This window comes from Lampris incognitus, chromosome 7 (genome assembly GCF_029633865.1).
Source record: "Lampris incognitus isolate fLamInc1 chromosome 7, fLamInc1.hap2, whole genome shotgun sequence".
Lineage (NCBI taxonomy): Eukaryota > Metazoa > Chordata > Actinopteri > Lampriformes > Lampridae > Lampris > Lampris incognitus.
The window spans coordinates 47,427,369-47,446,857 of NC_079217.1; the positions used below are offsets into that span (position 1 = coordinate 47,427,369).

Genomic DNA, 19,489 nt, shown 5'->3' on the forward strand with positions numbered 1-19,489 from the left:
TGTTGCGAAGGTGGTAGAAGGAGGATTTGAACATTTGGCGGATATGTGGCTCAAGGGAGAGGGTGGGATCAAGGATCACACCAAGGTTGCGTGCCTGGGGGGAAGGGGAGACAGTAGTTCCATCGATGGTGAGTGCAAGGTTGTTGATTTGGCTGAGAGTGGACTTGGAGCCACTGAAGAGGAGTTCTGTTTTGTCACTGTTGAGTTTAGGATTTAGGATTTTATAAGTCAGCAGAAGCACCTTGTATTCTGATCTAGCATGGATAGGAAGCCAATGAAGGGAGGCAAGAATTGGTGTAATATGGTCAAATTTCCTAGTTTTAGTTAGGATTCTAGCAGCAGCATTCTGAACCATCTGAAGACTTTTAGTACTAGAATGTGGCAGACCTGAGAACAGAACATTACAGTAATCAAGTCTGGATGAAACCAATGCATGTATTAGAATCTCTGCGTCACCATGGAGAGAAAAGACCGGATTTTAGCTATGTTATGTAAGTGAAAAAAGGCAGTCTTGGTGATTTCTTTAATGTGCTTATCAAAGGAAAGGCTGGGATCAAACGTGACACCAAGATTTTTGGCTGCCACACTTTGTGAAACCACAGAGTTGTCGATTGTTATCGTTACTTGATCAAATTGGTGTCTGTGTCTAGCAGGGCCAATGACTAGCATCTCGGTTTTATCTGAATTTAAAAGCAGAAAGTTAAGTGACATCCAGTTTTTCACAGTAGCCAAGCAGGCCTCTAAGTTAGTGATTTGAGTATGATCATCAGCCCTTATAGGCACATACATCTGAGGAACATCATCAGCATAGCAATGGAAATTTATTCCATAACTGCATATAATTTGGCCAAGAGGTGTAATGTAAAGAGAGAAAAGTAGAGGGCAAAGAACTGAGCCCTGAGGCACACCATATTTAACATCAGAAAATTTTGATATAATATTATTATAGCAGACACAATGTATTCTTCCAGATAAGTAGGACTTAAGCCAAGAGAGAGCTAAGCCAGAGACACCAAAATTACAATTTAATCTATCTAAAAGTATACAGTGATCAGTGGTGTCAAAGGCTGCACTGAGGTCCAGTAGTAGAAGCACAGAAGTGGAATCAGAGTCGATAGCCAGTAAAAGATCATTTACCACTCTTGTCAGAGCAGTTTCAGTGAAGTGACAGGGCCTGAAAGCCGCTGAAAAGGTTCATATAGATAGTTTTCTTTTATATGAGTCAAAAGTTTTTGATACACAACTCTCTCTACTACATTAGAGAAGAATGGAAGATTAGAGACTGGTCGATAGTTATTAAGAGACCCTGGATCAAGGTGCGGTTTTTTAAGTAGAGGTTTAACCACAGCTGTCTTAAAACTGCTGGGAACAATGCCAGTAGTAAGAGATAAATGAACGATGTCTAGCATTGTAGGTCCAAGAAATCTCCTGGGTAGAGATGAAAGGACAGCATTGTACGTGGGAGATTGGTGGTGTCGCAGACCTCAACAGAGGAGGACCACCTATCTCCCACTTACAATGCCGTCCTTTCATCTCTACCCAGGACACTCAAGAAGCTTAGCCTCCAAGAACAACAGCCGGTCACTAACGGCTCCAACGACTCATGACCACTGAATGAAGCACTAACGAAGTTGAAACTAACACCCCCAACGACCGTCGCTGCTTAACATCGGATCACAAAGAGCCACGCATATCAATAGCTCTGATAATGACGGGCGTTGCTAAACATCGGAACACAAAACAGCCACGCATATCAATACCTCTGATAATGACGGGCGTTGCTACACATCGGAACACAAAGAGCCATGGACATCGTTAGCTCTGACAACGACTCCAAAGAGGATAAATATCTGAGTTTCATCACCAGCCAGTCAGACTAGCTTGGTCTAGTCAGAAAGGCACGAACTGATGAAGACTCTTGGATAAGAGGCGAAACGTCTTCACGGATATATACCAAGTCCAGTTGCACTCGATTCAATTCCTTTGGATAACACTACGCCAACACACTAGATGCTTCACAGCAACCCCACTTCTTACACAAGGATGTCAGACACACAGAATGTCAGAAGAATGTAGTTATGGAAGCCAATAGTCGATATTTGGGGCCAATATTCAGTTGCAGTAAATAAATGTAAAAAATGTTGTGCCAAAATTTACAGCAACACAAACCCCAACACAAGGCTGCCTTTAAATGAACATATGTTTAATAGAACATATTTGAAAAAGATAAAAATGAAGGGCAATATGTTCGAGGCACTATCTGATAACAATCTAATGTAACAATCTGAGTGGAATTCTTTAGAACAATTTTTAAGTGTTTTTTTTTTCTTCCAATAAAAATACATAAATACAAAAATACATAAAACAATTTTTAGAACAACTTGTGGTGATATTTTGAAGAGGAGCGTCATGTTAGTGAGATGATCTAGAGGGGTGTAGCTATCAGGGTATTTATGCTACTGTTTCCCCATTGTCGGTTCTACCAGAATCACAGTGTTGGGTGTTCCGCAGTTTATCTCCATCAAGCTGTTGGAAAATGAGCTGCGGAGGTTTGGTAAATTTGACAGTGCTTTAAAAAGTCTTAATCTCGAATGTACAGATCCGAAGGTAAAACATGTTCAGTCACTCAGGAGACAGGTATTTACATTTTTGGACTCTCTGACACAGAGTTTGCAGGCTTCCTTCAGAGTTAAACACGGTAATGGCTTGTGCATGGTGTATGCTAGTTCGGGGCCATAAGCGATTCACATGTCCACACAGACAGCAAGTGGAGGCAAACACTGTAGATGCTAACGTCCCGCCCACTGATAATGTCTCCAAGGTGGGGAGAGGAGGATGGAGTCATTCGGAGGAACAGCCTGCTCCACCGGTTGTAGATGAGGAAATTAGGCTCTCAGCCCATGGCCTCAGAGCCGGGGGCAGAGCTTGCAGAAACACTTGGAGCTGAACAGGTGGCTACATCCAGCAGCTCGGCAGGGACTGAGGATGTGTTCAGCGGTGAGGGACAGAGTCTGAAGGGCGGAGGTAGGCCTACTGAAGGTAACACTGTGAGTGTAGGGGAGATTACCTGTAGCCAGGTAACAGGTGAGGCTGAGGACATGGATTATGATTCAGTCTGATAGGTTGTCAGTTGGTGAATCCTCAAACCGCAGCATAGATCTGTATTCTCTGGAGGACATACATGTTTTTTTGGGTTAAACTTTTGGGAAGTCAGTAAAAGATTATGTTAATAATACAGAGAAGTTCGTTAGGACTGTTGGTCATTGGTTTTGAGCTGCTTGATGAGAAAAACATTTTCGCCATAAAAAACACATCACAGCCTTGAGAAAGGCAGCAAAGGGGAAAACTGTAAGAAGGACAGAAGTTGTGAAATAAATTATTATCATGCATCACAGGGTGTTTTTGCCTTTTTCTCTGTTCTACCTGTCTTATGCAGGGGCTCAGGGTCGGATCTCTTAACATTAATGGTGGGAGGGACAGATGTGAGAGGGCTTTAGTGGCTGAGGTTGTGAAGCAGAAAAGATAGATGTGGTTTTTTCTTCAGGAAACTCATTCATAGTGAACAAACTAATGAGATAGACTGAGGGCGGTGGTGGAAGGGGTCATATGTACTCAGCCATGGCACCAACTTTAGTGGAGGGGGTAGCAGTGTTAATAACTAAAAGAGCTAATATACGAATTTTATCATCTGTGGAAGTTAGGTAAGGGGAGGTGTCTGATTGTAAGGGTAGAAATTGAAGGGTGGGGCGTCCAGGTGGCATGGCGGTGTATTCCATTGCCTACCAACATGGGGATCACTGGTTCGAATCCCCGTGTTGCCTCAGGCTTGGTCGGGCGTCCCTACAGACACAATTGGCCGTGTCTGCAGGTGGGAAGCCGGATGTGGGTATGTGTTCTGGTCGCTGCACTAGCGCCTCCTCTGGCCGGCCTGTTCGGGGGAGGGGGGTAGCGTGATCCTCCCATGTGCTACATTCGCCTGACGAAACTCCTAACTGTCTAGTGAAAAGAAGCAGCTGGTGACTCCACATGTATTGGAGGAAGCATGTGGTAGTCTGTGGCCCTCACCGGATCGGCAGTTTTGAGCTGGTATTGCATGTGATCTCAACAGTTTTTGAGTTTTTCTGACAAATGAAAATAAATGGCACTATCTGACAGATACCCACAAATTAGACAGTAATCATTTGAAACACTATTCTCCTTCATTCAGGAGCAAAATTAACCTATTAAACTTGGCAAGTAGTACTTTTATTATTTTGAGAAAACATTCATATTGTGCGGTTTGAAAAATTACAATTCTGAGAGCATTTCCAGCCATATTAACCCAGTAATCAAAAAGACATGCATGTTAGGGTTAATACTCCTGCCTGTGCCCCTGAGCAAGGCAAACGAAAGAAGAACTGGAGGTGGTCCCCGGGTGCTGCAGCTGCCCACTGCTGCTATACAATAGGATGGGTTAAATGCAGAGGACAAATTCATCGTAAGAATACAATGCCAAAATAAAGTGGCTTTCTTTCTTTCTTCTAATATGTCTGCTCATTTGTCATCGTATCTAATTGTGTCTAGGCTATTTGTCGAAATGAGACCAGATCACCCAGGGAACAGGAAATTGCTGCCGCTGAAACACCAACAGGCAGCCTTTGAGGATGTCTACCTAAAGGCTCAGGAAGGCATGAGGTTCTCGGTAAGATCATTTTCCACATGCAGTGTGCCACAAATCATCCAGTTTATTTTATGCCGGTATCCTCATCCTCCTGTATGTGTGTTTGTGTTGGTGCGTGTTCATGTGTGTTAATGCACACAGAAAGACAGATCTTCAGATGACCTAGATGATGACATGTTTAACCGCAAGGCCACGCTGTTGAGGAGTGTGTCTGCTGTGCTGTGCTGCAGCCCTGTCTTTGAGAAGCAGTCCCTGTTTGCCCTCTTCCAGTCATATAAGGAAAACAATATAGAGGATCCGCTCATCAAAAAGGTAAGGACCTCTGGGGCCTGTCTCGTGGATCGGGATTTCTTGTGTAGTTAGCTAACTTTAAGCTTAGTTTGAGCTAACCTCTGGATTTTCTATCTGATGATAGTGGATCACTTTTTAGCGGGGAATATCGCCATGGTAACTTATGCCGCTCACCTAGTTAAGGATCAGAATCAGAACCAACTTCGTTGGCCAAGTGTGCTTATGTATCTATCACTCGCACAAAAAAACAAGACAAAAAAAAAAGAAAAACAAGAAATAAATTGAATAACAAATAGAATATTTGGAGGCAAGTATGTAAGCACAATGTAGACATCACAGATCATAAACAGCTCTTGGACCAATCAGCTGTCAGAGCGGTATAAAACATGCTTATTAACACACATTTTTGCAATACGAAAAAAAAAAATACAGTAAAAAGGAAATTGTGGGTGTCAAGGCAGCGTAGTGGTCTATTCCATTGCCTACCAACACGGGGATCACCGGTTCAAATCCCCGTGTTGCCTCCGGCCTACAGACACAATTGGCCGTGTCTGCAGGGGGGAACCAGATGTGGGTACGTGTCCTGGTCGCCACACTAGCACCTCCTCTGGTCGGTCAGGGTGCCTGTTCAGGGGCGAAGGAGAACTGGGGGGAATAGCATGATCCTCCCACGCGCTACGTCCCCCTGGTGAAATTCCTTACTGTCAGGTGAAAAGAAGCGGCTGGCGACTCCACATGTATCAGAGGAGACATGCGGTAGTCTGCAGCCCTCCCCAAATCGGCATAGGGGGTGGAGCCATGACCGGGATAGCTCAGAAGAGTGGCGTAATAGACAGGATACAGTTGGGGAGAAAAAAAGTACATATACATACATACATACATACATGTATACACACACACGTATACATACACACACACACACACACACACACACATATATATATATATATACAGATGCAGGAAAAAAGTTTTAATACATAGCAGTACAAGCCTGTTTCGTGCGTCGCACACTCATCAGCTGCTAATGATATATATTATATGGTGATGAGCTTTGGGTAGTGACAGAAAGGGGGAGATCGCAGATACAAGCAGCTGAAATGAGTTTCCTCCATAGGATGTCTGGGCTCAGCCTTAGAGATAGGGTGAGGAGCTCGGACATCTGGAGGGAGCTCGGCGTAGAGCCGCTGCTCCTTCGCATCGAAAGGAGCCAATTGAGATGGTTCGGGCATCTGATTAGGATGCCCCCTGGGCGCCTTCCTTTGGAGGTTTACCGGGGCACGGCCAACTGGGAGGAGACCCCGGGGTAGACCCAGAACTCGCTGGAGGGACTACATGACTACATGTCCAGTCTGGCCTGGGAACGCCTTGGGATCCCCCAGGAGGAGCTGGAGGGCGTTGCTGGGAAGAGGGACATCTGGAGTGCGTTGCTGGGAAGAGGGACATCTGGAGTGCCCTACTTAGCTTGCTGCCACCGCGACCCGACCCCGGAAAAGCGGCTAATGATGAATGAATGAACTGTATATATACTGCTCAAAAAAATAAAGGGAACACCTAAAAACACAATATAGACCTCGATGAATGAAATATTTCAGCTGAAAATCTTTATTTATTAGACAGAGGAATGTGTTTAGAGCAAAATAACCTAAGAATGATCAATGGAAATCAAAATCATTAGCCCATTAAGGTCTGGATTCAGAATCATACTCAAAATCAAAGTGGAAAATGAGAACATAGGCTGATCCAACTTCTGTGGAAATTCTTCAAGACGATTCAAAATGAGGCTCAGTAGTGTGTGTGGCCTCCACGTGCCTCTATGCACTCCCTACAACGTCTTGGCATGCTCCTGATGAGACGACGGATGGTCTCCTGAGGGATCTCCTCCCAGACCTGGATCAGGGCATCGGTCAACTCCTGGACAGTCTGTGGTGCGACATCGCGTTGGCGGATGGTACGAGACATGATGTCCCAGAGGTGCTCGATTGGATTCAGGTCTGGGGAACGTGCAGGCCAGTCCATAGCATCAATGCCCTCGACATACAGGAACTGCTGACACACTCTGGCCACATGAGGACGAGCATTGTCATGCATGAGCAGGAACCCAGGGCCCACTGCACCAGCATATGGTCTGACAAGGGGTCTGAGGATCTCATCCCGGTACCTAATGGCAGTCATGGTACCTCTGGCTAGCACGTAGAGGTCTGTGCGGCCCTCCAAGGATATGCCTCCCCAGACCATCACTGACCCACTGCCAAACCGGTCATGCTGGAGGATGTTGCAGGCAGCAGAACGTTCTCCACAGCGTCTCCAGACTCTCTCACTTCTGTCACATGTGTTCAGTGTGAACCTGCTCTCATCTGTGAAGAGCACAGGGCGCCAATGGCGAATCTGCCAACCAAGATGTTCTCTGGCAAAGGTCAATCGGACTGCACGGTGTTGGGCTGTGAGCACAGGCCCCAATTGTGGACGTCGGGCCCTCATACCATCCTCATGCATTCTGTTTCTCACTGTTTGAGCAGAAACCTGCACATTAGTGGCCTGTTGAAGGTCGTTTTGTAGGGCTCCGGCAGTGCTCCTCCTGTTCCTCCTTGCACAAAGGACCAGATAGCGGTCCTGCTGCGGGGTTGTTGTCCTCCTGCGGCCCCCTCCACGTCTCCTGGTGTACTGGCCTGTCTCCTGGTACCTCCTCCATGCTCTGGACACTGTGCTGGGAGACACATCAAATCTTCTTGCCACAGCACGCATTGATGTGCCATCCTGGATGAGCTGCACTACCTGAGCAACTTCTGTAGGTTGCAGATACCGCCTCATGCCACCTCTAGTGGTGAGGGCACTAGCAAAATGAAAAACTAACCAAAGATCGGCCAGAAAAGATGAGGACAGGCAAATGGTCTGTGGCCACCACCTGCAAATCCATTCCTTTTATAGGGGTTGTCTTGCAAATTGTCTAATTTCCACCAGGTGGAAATTAGACAATTTACCAACAGGTGAAATTGATTCACAAATCAGTGTTGCTTCCTAACTGGACAGGTTGATATCTCAAAAGTGTGATTGACTTGGAGCTATATTGCATTGCTTATGTGTTCCCTTTATTTTTTTGAGCAGTGTATATACAGTGCATCCGGAAAGTATTCACACCCCTTCACTTTCCCCACATTTTGTTATGTTACAGCCTTATTCCAAAATGGATTAAATTCCTTTTTTTTCTCATCAATCTACACACAATACCCCATAATGACAAAGTGAAAAAGGTTTTGTAGAAATTTTTACAAATTTATTAGAAATAAAAATCTGAAATATTGCATGTACATGCAGTGCATCCGGAAAGTATTCACACCCCTTCACTTTCCCCACATTTTGTTATGTTACAGCCTTATTCCAAAATGGATTAAATTCATTTTTTTCTCATCAATCTACACACAATACCCCATAATGACAAAGTGAAAAAGGTTTTGTAGAAATTTTTGCAAATTTATTAAAAAATAATGCCTGAATGCCAAACGTCACGTCTGGAGGAAACCAGGCACCTCTCATCACCTTGCTAATACCATCCCTACAGTAAAGCATGGTGGTGGCAGCATCATGCTGTGGGGATGTTCTTCAGCGGCAGGAACTGGGAGACTAGTCAGGATCGAGGGAAAGATGAATGGAGCAAAGTACAGAGAGATCCTTGATGAAAACCTGCTCCAGAGCGCTCAGGACCTCAGACTGGGGCGAAGATTTACCTTTCAACATGACAACGACCCTAAGCACACAGCCAAGACAATGAAGGAGTGGTTTCGGGACAAGTCTGTGAATGTCCTTGAGTGGCCCAGCCAGAGCCCAGACGTCAACCCCATTGAACATCTCTGGAAAGACCTGAAAATAGCTGTGCAGTGACTATCCCCATCTAACCTTACAGAGCTCGAGAGGATGTGCAGAGAAGAATGGGAGAAATACCCCAAATATAGGTGTACCAAGCTTGTAGCTTCATACCCAAGAAGACTTGAGGCTGTAATCGCTGCCAAGGGTGCCTCAACCAAGTACTGAGTAAAGGGTGTGAATAGTTATGTACATGCAATATTTCAGTTTTTTATTTTTAATAAATTTGCAAAAATTTCTACAAAACTTTTTCGCTTGGTCATTGTATGTAGATTGATGAGAAAAAAAGGAATTTAATCCATTTTGGAATAAGGCTGTAACATAACAAAATGTGGGGAAAGTGAAAGGGTGTGAATACTTTCCGGATTGCACTGTGTGTGTGTGTGTGTGTGTGTGTGTGTGTGTGTGTGTGTGTATATATATATATATATATATATATAACTTTGTTAAAAGAAACACTCAACAGTAAGGAAAGTGCTCAACAAATAAGCAGCAAAATAATCCAGTGAGTCAAGTAAATTCTTTATGAGACAGTACAAGCCTGTTTCATGCCGTAAGCAATCATCAGCTGTTTTTTAAGCCGGCTATTAGTCTGTTTGTTCTATTGTTTGTCCATCTTTTGCATGCATGACAGGGAATGATGCAAGTCAACACTGTGTTTCAGCATTTTGATAGTTACACCTCATTAACCCAAGGGGGATTTGTCCACATGTTAAACAGGATACCCCAAACACCACTGATTCGATTTTGACTCCTACCTAAAATGACCATGGGCGGTCAAAATGACTGCTGGTTTCTATATTCTGCCAAGATAAATACCCAATTGAGATATTAATGCATTACATATGTTAGTATGTCTGTTATGAAACTAACTGACACCAAAATTAACATTTTAACAACTATAATACTATTTTTAAACAATTTAAACCTCACAGAGACATGGTCGAACTTGAATAGCAAAGCTGAAAACATGAAAATATTACCTGAAAAACAAAACGGAAAACACATATTGCAAATCTAACAAAGATAACAAGGCCTATAAAATGTGAGATGTAAAATAAGAACTGAAAATAGACATTAAATTATGCCCCCTATAGGTCCTTCTCCCCTATTGGTGCCGGGTGTAGCTAAATAGACTCCCCATTGACACCAATATTGTACTTTTCTCCTGGATGTATGGTAATGCAACTGTTTGCTAAATTGTTAGCCTAAGAACTTGCTAACTTTATACATATTTCTGTGTTTTCGCAATTGCTTCCCCTATTTTTCACCCAAGGCCATACTCTAAGCTTATGAGTTGTGAATGGCTCACCCATGGTATTATGGTATTATCTAGTGAGAAAAGAAGAAATCCAAAAGGAAGATGCACTTTGCCAAACTGGCGAGATCAAACTAAGAATTGAAAGCTAAGGGAAGACTGGGGTGTTGATTCTCATTGGGATCTTGCCTCGTATTCAGCCTGAAGGGCCATTTGGTTTCTGCTCCATTATTCAGTCTGAAGTTGCCCTCTCATTTGCCTTTTCTATGTATCATTCTGAGGGAGAGGAAATGATAATCAAGGATGTTATGCTGTCACAAAATAATTATGCATTTTCCAGTTATGTACTTGAAATTCAGTTAATATGTTTTTCATGCCTCATTTTTTCCCCAGGTGATGTACCATGTATCAAGAATCCTTGGCTACAGAAGTGTCAAAGTTTTTGTCACTTCTCACCTTTACTATCTGGTGGCTGAGTGGCTCGGGCAACAACATTCTGATATAAAGTCTGATGTCCGTTACACTCTTCAGTCTTTTCCCTATAACCTTGTCGACCATGGCAGTCTAAAAGAGTTCTACAGGTAAGGGAAGTAACCTTTTCTGACCAGATGTTCCAGATCCCATCTGATGCCATGTTTTGTAGACATCTTGGATTCTTTCCTGCAAGCATTCAGTTTGAGTGATTTACTGCGTCTCTGTGCAGATTTCAAAATTCATAGAAGAATTTGAAATGTACGAGAAACGACATTTCACAAGTAATTAAGAAATGTAATATATTTGAAATATATGTGTGCTTTTGAATTGTTGCCGTGTTTGTAGGAAGGCATGCATTCCATCATTTATTTTAAAGGTAAGTAACTCATAAGTGGCAGTCTGCCAAATTGCTGAACCTTTATTGATAGGTTGGGAGTTATTCACTTTCCAGTGTTTCAGAATAACCCTTTTTGTCATAGTGAAGGCCAGTTTAGATGTTTGCTTCTTACATCTTTAATGTCCTTTGTATCATGTAGAAGACATAACTTTTGAACAGAAGCAATCTCAGTACCTACATGCTTTTTTTTTCATAGTTTGTAAATCATATCAGATTATACAATGAATGACAATTATATAAAACACAGCAAACATTTCCCCCCCTGTTCTCCCTCCAATAACTCATCCCTATGAACTGAGTAGGGACATAAATGCAAGAAAAAAAATTTAAATATAAAAAACAAAATTTAAATTTTTTGTGTAAAAAGTGTACGTTTTTAAATAAATAAAGTAAAGGGTGTTTCTTAGGTCAATGTACAAGATCTTTACGGTACCTTACTCCCTCAGGGCTTGTTCCTGCTGAAGCAGATTACCAACATTAACATTAGTCCTTAAGAAGTACATAAAACATCTCCAGATATCATCAAGAATATGTTGTTTACATCTAACAATATGCGTTATCTTTTCCATTGACATGTTTGAAGCCATTTCTTTAATCCACATTCTGATTCTTGGCCCATTAACGTTTTTACAATTAAGAGCAATTACACGTTTAGCTTGTAATATACAGGTCTATGAATTTAAACTCTTTGCTTTTTAAGTGATGGTTGATAGGATATATACACAGAATAATAAGCTTAGGATCCAATGGTAATTTATGTCATAACATTTGAGTAATCATATTAATATCTACGGATGGCACAGTGGTGCAGTGGTTAGCGCGGTCACCTCACAGCAAGAAGGTCATGGGTTCGAGCCCCGGGGTAGTCCAACCTTGGTGGGTCATCCCGGATCGTCCTCTGTGTGGAGTTTGCATGTTCTCCCCGTGTCTGTGTGGGTTTCCTCCAGGGGCTCCAGTTTCCTCCCACAGTCCAAAGACATATCGTTCAGGTGAATTGGCCGTACTAAATTGTCCCTAGGTATGAATGTTTGGTGTGTGTGTGTGTGTGTGTGTGTGTGCGTGTGTGCGTGTGTGCACCCTGTGATTGCATGGAGGCCTGTCAAGGGTGTTTCCGCACCTGCCGCCCAATGATTGCTGAAATAGGCTCCAGCATCCCCGCAACCCTGAGAGCAGGATAAGTGGTTCAGATAATGGATGGAAGGTTCAGTAGTTCGCAAGATTAGCCGCGGAAACACACACACACACACACACACACACACATGACCAAACCCATATCCCCTGCAGGGTATCAGCCTGGTGGAGATAATAATAATGACTTAGGATAACATTCCCCCACCTTTTGGGAAAGCTACATGTGCAAGCTATGTAAAAGCTTCCTAATGACCTGAAACATGCAACCCTGAGCTTGGACCTGGTATTACATAGCCAGGTAAATAAGATCTGAAAACATGGAATTTTAGGAGCCAGACATTTGGGGACACCAAATTTACATTTTAAAAAGAGGAGGATCACAAGGCCACTCGAGGAAAACATAATTAGTTATGTTACCTCAGCCCATGAATTAAATTTAGATGTTGCAATAACCCCTGTCTAGTTTCCTCCTGCTAAAACAGTCTCACATTATGTCTCACCACACTTAAGTATATTGAATCATGCCAGAAGATTGAACCAAAGAAAGAATGGAACAGTGGTTGATGAATGATTCTAACCACTGGGCAGCATGGTGGTTACCACTATTACCTCACAGCAAGAAGGTCCTGGGTGCGAACCCCAGGCCATCCCAGGTCCTTCCTGTGTGGATTTTGCATGTTCTTCCTGAGTCTGCGTGGGTTTTCTCCGGCTGCTCCATTTTCCTCCCACCATCAAAAGACATGCCCCTGACCGAGGAATGGCAAGAAGAACTGGAGTTGCTCCCGGGTGCTGCATGGCTGCTGCCCACTGCTTCTAGCTACAAGGCTCCCCACTCCTTCCAAGTGTGTGTGTGTGTGTGTGTGTGTGTGTGTGTGTGTGTAGGGATGGATTAAATGCAGAGGATGAATTTCCCCATGGGAATTAATAATAATAAAATAATAAAAAAATTATGATTTTTGTCTTGTTTTCTGTACCCTTCTAGTTCCTCCTACCAGGTGCTGATTCCCCATTTGGCTTTCTTGGATGACTTTGAGCAGGTAAAGTCAGTTGGCAGCCATCTTGGGAAGGACTGGAGAGAGTTGCTGGCAGACTGCTTTCCCAAGATTATGGTCAACATCCTGCCCTATTTTGCCTTACCTGGCCAGGGTGCACAAGTAGCCCAGCAGAGAGAGAAGGCCCATAAGGTCTATGACTTGCTCAAAGATGCCAACTGCTTGGGCAAACAGGTATGGAAAGAGGTTCTTTTTATTTTTTCTTCTTTTGTTATATTTAATTTTCTTTTCTTATCTTTGTTATGACTCAGATGTTTTGACATCTGCCCACAGCAAATTGACAGCCTGATCCACAATAACCTGGCAGACATTGTTGTTGAACTGCTGATGACGCTTTACGAAGGACCCGGGAATGGAGAGGACAGAGAACACTTGGTGAATTTCATAGGGTAATTGTGATTTAAACCCCTACTACATTGTACTCTTTACTGAGAAAGTAGAGGAGAACAGCAGAGGGTGGTGAAATAATTGTACTTCTGGGTTTCCACTGCACAAAAACCTAATTCCCATGGCCCTCTACTTTGTCCTTTTTGTTGTCCTCTCAACTCTCACCCGATGATGAAAATAAAATCTAATTTTCAATCCAAGCTTGTCGAATTTCCAGCGTTACATTTGTATTATTGATCCATTTTAAATCTCTTTTTGTGTTATTTAATCTATTTTTATATTGTCTTCTATTGCTTTGTTGACAACAACCCATATCCTGGAAATTGTGTGTCCATTTAGCTATCAAAGTAGATCTACAATAATGATAACAATAACAAACCACGATGTCAAAGTGAAATAAGAACATGCGCTGGACTTTCACTCTAGATTTGAAAATATTTTGCTGTGGGCAAATCTTATGGAGAAGCCACTCCCCTTGATGAATGAGGATGTAGGTGAGGACATCCTTTTAATCCAGTGTAGGTTTTTACTTCATTGTGACATTGTGTACTCCAGGATGACTAATACGAATCTACACAGACAAAAAAAAAAACCAATGTAATAAAAAATATGTAATAAATGTAATAAAATTCTTGTTTACCTGTAGGGAATTGGACCCTGCGCCAAACCCTCCATACTTCAGTTGCTCTGTCATCAAAGCAACATTGGACTACCTCAGCAAATGTCATAGTGCTAACCACAAGTCTCTGGTGGCCATTCTGTCCAAGAACCCAGTAAGATATCTCAATTATGATCTTATAGTTTTATAAAGTTTTATAATTCTTTTTTATTGTGTGTATGTGCTTTTTATCATATATTTATATATATATATATAATATCAACACAGATACAGGGAAAAAAAGTGTTAATACATTGCAGTACAGGCCTGTTTCGTGCGACGCACACTCATCAGCTGCTAATGTGGTTAAACAAAGAATCATGATTCTACATGGATTCAGGACCCCTTTCTGAGGAAGCATAAAAAAAAACTGCGTCATTTAACCACTGGGGAGTGCTGAATTTAGCAAAGCTGTTAACTGTTGATGTGTTTGCCTTAAATAACTGATTCACGTGTCTGGTGATACGGTGGGAGGGCCCAAGGCCCATACATGGCAACTTGTTAATCTAATTGACGCGGCCGCCATATTAGATTTCATCAAAATGTTTAAAAAAAATTTACAGGCCAAGAACTTTGTTCAATCTTCACCCAATTTGGCACAGTTTATCTTCAGATCAAGCCTCGCAAAAGTTATCAGATGGATTTTTAGTTTTGACAAAGCCACTAAACAGGAAGTGGTGGCATAGCTCAGCAATGCTTACATGTATTGACACCAAATTTGGTATATGGAGTCGAGATGCCTTCCTGAGGATATGCTCGGACTGCTTGGCCTACTTGCGGCTATATTTGCAAATGGGAGTTGGTGATCTGGTCAGAACTGATGCAATCCTCAATGCTGAGAAGTACAAGCAGAATTTTTCCATCATGCAGTGGTCCCAACTTAATTCTGCAGCAGGACAGTGACCCCAAACACAAGGCCAAGGTCATGAAGTAATAATAATAATAGTAATAATAATAATAAATCAATCTTGTATAGCGCTTTTCTAACACTCAAAGTCGCTTTACAATAAACGGGATGAAACAAGACAACAGATAAACATAACAGACATACAGAGGTGGATGGGAAGAGGGGCTACGAGAGGGAGAAGTGGCAGCCACACATGACGCCAGCAGTACTCTCCCACTTAAACAGATACAAAAGGGCAAGAAAAACAAAAAACAACAACAGTGTGGACGTTGATTTTGTGTAGGGGTTTACTCCCGTAGCCAATTCCTCTCCCGGGGTATCCACTAGGCAGTGGCACTATTTAACCCATAGCTGGGGGCTGGTTCGTGGGCATCAGGGAATATCCCCACACCAGTGGGCCTGCGTACTGCACATCTAGGGGTCAGACCTCCTCCAAGTCCTATGTAATTCAGCCAGGCTCCAAGGTGTACCCAGTTACCGTGTGTCGCTATGAGGAGGCACTACATAGGGCTTGCTGTTGGAGAGGCTATGTACTGGCAGGGAGACTCATGTGCTCAGCTCTTCTGTTCGCATTTCTGCTAGCCAGCGGTGAAGGTTGAGAGTGAGACGTGACAGGCACAGAACACTACACCAACACACTAGACACTTCACAACAACCCACTTCTTACACAAGAATGTCAGACACACAAGTACCGCTAAAAGAAGAAGGAGTTCTGCAACAGACGGTATTGCCCCCACAGAGCCCTGATCTCAAGATCATGGAGGCTGTCCTGGATTACCTGGAGAGACAAAAGCAAGCAAGTTCTCCCAGTTGCTTGGAACAAGCCAATTTTCTTATAAAATTGCCTGACAGTGCACTGAAGAGAATTGATCCAGATTTAAAGGCAAAGGATCGTCACACCAAATATTGATTTGATTTAGTCCATCCATCCATTATCCAAACTGCTTATCCTGCTCTCAGGGTCGCGGGGATGCTGGAGCCTATCCCAGCAGTCATTGAGTGGCAGGCAGGGAGACACCCTGGACAGGCCGCCAGACCATCACAGGGCAGATTTTTGATTTAGTTTTTAACTTAATTAATCTTTATAGTAAATTTAATGATATTTAGAAATGACAGATGTATGAGGGACAGCAATATTTAACTATAAGAAATGTGCAAATTGCACATATATAAACCATATGAATTTGAAGTATGTCTTTTTAAATTATTATGAGAAAATGCAGAGGGGAGCTTAAAAAGTTGGGGTTGGGGGCAAGCCCAAAACAGTGAAATTCTGGCACATTTGAATGTTCAACATACTGAAAAAGAATTAAAATGTCGTCATTGAGACACAAATCTTTTTTTCATTGCTAACACAACCTAACTCTAACAAATACAATATTTGTTTTAAAAAAAAATTCTTTAAAATCTACCCTGGGGACAGAAAAACTCCCTTAATTGAAGAATCACCAATATCTAGTTGTGGGAATGTATCCTGCTTATGTGCTGTAGCTCATTTTGTCAAATTTCCTTGGTCATCTGGGGCACCTGGGTAGCATAGCGGTCTATTCTGTTACCTACCAACATGGGGCTCGCCGGTTCGAATCCCCGTGTTACCCTCAGCTTGGTCGACTGTCCCTCCAGACACAATTAGCCGTGTCTGTGGGTGGGAAGCCAGATGTGGGTATGTGTCCTAGTCGCTGCACTAGTGCCTGCTCTGGTCAGTCGGGGCTGTTGTTCAGGGGTGAGGGGGAACTGGGTGGAATAGTGTGATCCTCCCATGTGCTATGTCCCCCTGGTGAAACTCCTCACGGCTGGTGACTCCACATGTATCGGAGGAGGCATGTGGTAGTCTACAGCCCTCCCCGGGTCGGCAAAGGGAGGTGGAGCAGAGACCAGGTACAACTGGGGAGAAAAAGGGGGAAAAACCCCAAAAAAATGTCCTTGGGCATTTGATCTAGAGACAAGCATTGTGAATCTTTATATAGCAATAACTAATCCTCTAGCTGATGTCTCATTTGCGTATGTTAGTCATTTAGAGGCATCATAATTAAATTGAGACTGATATTAATAGGTGAAAACTTCCTGTGGCAACTTAGACTAGTCTCAACATTTGTAAAGATATGCTTCAGCCATAATTTGACTTACTTTTGATGTTTCACTGTTGTTTACTGTCACATGTCTGTGTTATTGTCATCATTGCTCACACTGTTGTCATCATTGCTGCCTTTTATATTTTAGATTTCCATCCAGATGATTCTGCTGGCGATTTGTAAGAAGGTGGCGGAGACAACTAACGGCTATGAGCGCCATCGAATTCTCTTGATGTACCACCTGTTTGTTAGCATGTTGCTGAAAGAGGTAAAGGATGGTCTGGGGGGAGCTTGGGCCTTCGCCCTGAGAGATATAATCTACACGCTCATCCATCACATGAGTTGCAGGTTGGTATTTCAAACATGAAAACTTCCACTCACTTATAATGAAAATGCAGTTTGAACCCGTGTCCAGTAGTCCGTGTCATACATGGGTTTTGTGTTTGAGCTCAGCAGTGACCCTTTCAGTGTAGCGTGTCTCTCTTGGAAAAGTCAGACATGTTTATGTTTCTCCCCTCCCCAGACCAGCCCAATATGATGAGGTTTCTAACCGAAGCTTAACTCTGTGCTGTGACCTGCTGACTGCAGTGTGTCAGGCAGCCCTGCAGTATTGTGACGATGCTCTAGAGGGCCACCTGCAAGTCATCATTGGAACACTCACGTCTCAAGTGACCCACCAGCTTGCCACCTCACAGCAGGTAATTTACAGCAACATCTCCGGATCAGAATCATGTTTCTTGGCCATATAGGTTTGCACAAACATGGAATTTGACTCCGATTTCGTGGCTCTCTCAGTATACTTGACATTGAATAACAACACCACAGCACAACAATCTTCAGATACGTATATACACAAGAATTGACTTATACAGGAGAAAGAAGCGGTGATAAAGTGCAATGGTGCAGAGAATACGTATATCAGATACTGAAATAGATGTTAGCAGGTTACTTACATGTCTGAGGTAGATGGACATGACAGAGCGTACCAGTATACGTGCAATGTACAGTACAATACAGTACAGTACATACAAAATGGTTGGATTTTTTCACACACACCCCCCCTTTTTCTCCCCAATTGTATCCTTCCAATTACCCCACCCTTCCGAGCTGTCCCTGTCGTTGCTCCACCCTCTCTGCTGATCTGGGGAGGGCTGCAGACTACCACTTGCCTCTTCTGATACATATCGTGTCCCCAGCTGCTTCTTTTCACCTGACAGTGAGGAGTTTCACCAGGGGGACGTAGCGCGTGGGAGGATCACGCTATTCCCCCCCGAGTTCACGTACCCATATTCGGCTTCCCACCCGCAAACATGGCCAATTGTATCTGTAGGGACGCCCGATGGTTGGATTTATTGACAGTGTTAAGCGTTCATTTGAATGACAGTTCACAGAAAGAACCTGTTTTTATATCGGGTTGTTTTGGGATACAGTGCTCTGTAGCGCCTGCCAGAGGGGAGGAGTTGGAACAGGTTGTGACCAGGGTGTGATGGGTTTGCAGTGATGTTTCCTGCCTGTTTCCTGAGTCTGGAGGTCCTGAATGGAGGACAGGTTGGCACCAATGATTTTCTCTGCAGACCTAACTGTCCGTCGTAGTCTGTCCCTGTCCTGTTTGGTGGCCGATCCAAACCTGACAGTGATGGATGTGCAGAGGACAGACTGGATTATTACAGTGTAGAACTTAATCAGCAGTCCCTGAGGCAGGTAGAATTTCTTGAGCTGGTGGAGAAAGTACATCCTCTGCTGGGCCTTTTTGATGATTGTATCTATGTTGGATGTCCACCTTAGGTCCTGGGAGATTGTAGAACCCAGAAATCTAGGTTTTCACCATAGACACCATGATGTTGAGTATGTTGAGGGGATCAGTGTTGGGGGGCTCCTCCTGAAGTCCACTGTCATCTCCGCTGTTTTGAGCGTGTTCATCTCCAGGTTGTTATGGCCGCACCAGAAGGCCAGCTGATCAACTTCCCGTCTATATGCAGACTCATCACCATCCAGGATAAGGCCATCTGATAATGTTTTAAACTTATTTCAGCATTATTTAATTCATGAGACATTTTGACACAGTTTTAATTGATCATCAAGCTCCTACTTAAGACATGAATAAAGATTTTGGGGAGGTTTTTTCCCTCACAAGAATTTGTTATATGAATTAGTGATAAAACATTTGCTAGCAAGATTTCACACAAGCAATTCCACATTACTTGAAATACTAGTGAGACTAATTGATGTGACTTTTTTGTGTGGTATTTTTTAAAAGCACATTTATATCTTAATGGCTTTTATTTTGTGTCTCTTTCTCTTCTTCACTCTTTTCCCCTTACCTTCTCACCTGCTGCTGGCTGG

At 43.2% G+C, this 19,489-nt stretch overlaps 1 protein-coding gene across 1 annotated transcript in view; it reads left to right on the top strand.

Moving 5' to 3' along the window:
- Positions 1 to 19,489, top strand: part of atm (ATM serine/threonine kinase) — a 137,230-nt gene that overhangs the window by 42,705 nt on the left and 75,036 nt on the right. Inside the window, exons 23-30 of the mRNA XM_056283044.1 lie at positions 4,564 to 4,681; positions 4,802 to 4,972; positions 10,461 to 10,648; positions 13,052 to 13,295; positions 13,395 to 13,510; positions 14,155 to 14,281; positions 17,295 to 17,494; positions 17,670 to 17,844. Of these exons, the coding sequence (XP_056139019.1) occupies positions 4,564 to 4,681; positions 4,802 to 4,972; positions 10,461 to 10,648; positions 13,052 to 13,295; positions 13,395 to 13,510; positions 14,155 to 14,281; positions 17,295 to 17,494; positions 17,670 to 17,844 (1,339 nt within the window). The remainder of the gene's footprint in view (positions 1 to 4,563; positions 4,682 to 4,801; positions 4,973 to 10,460; positions 10,649 to 13,051; positions 13,296 to 13,394; positions 13,511 to 14,154; positions 14,282 to 17,294; positions 17,495 to 17,669; positions 17,845 to 19,489) is intronic.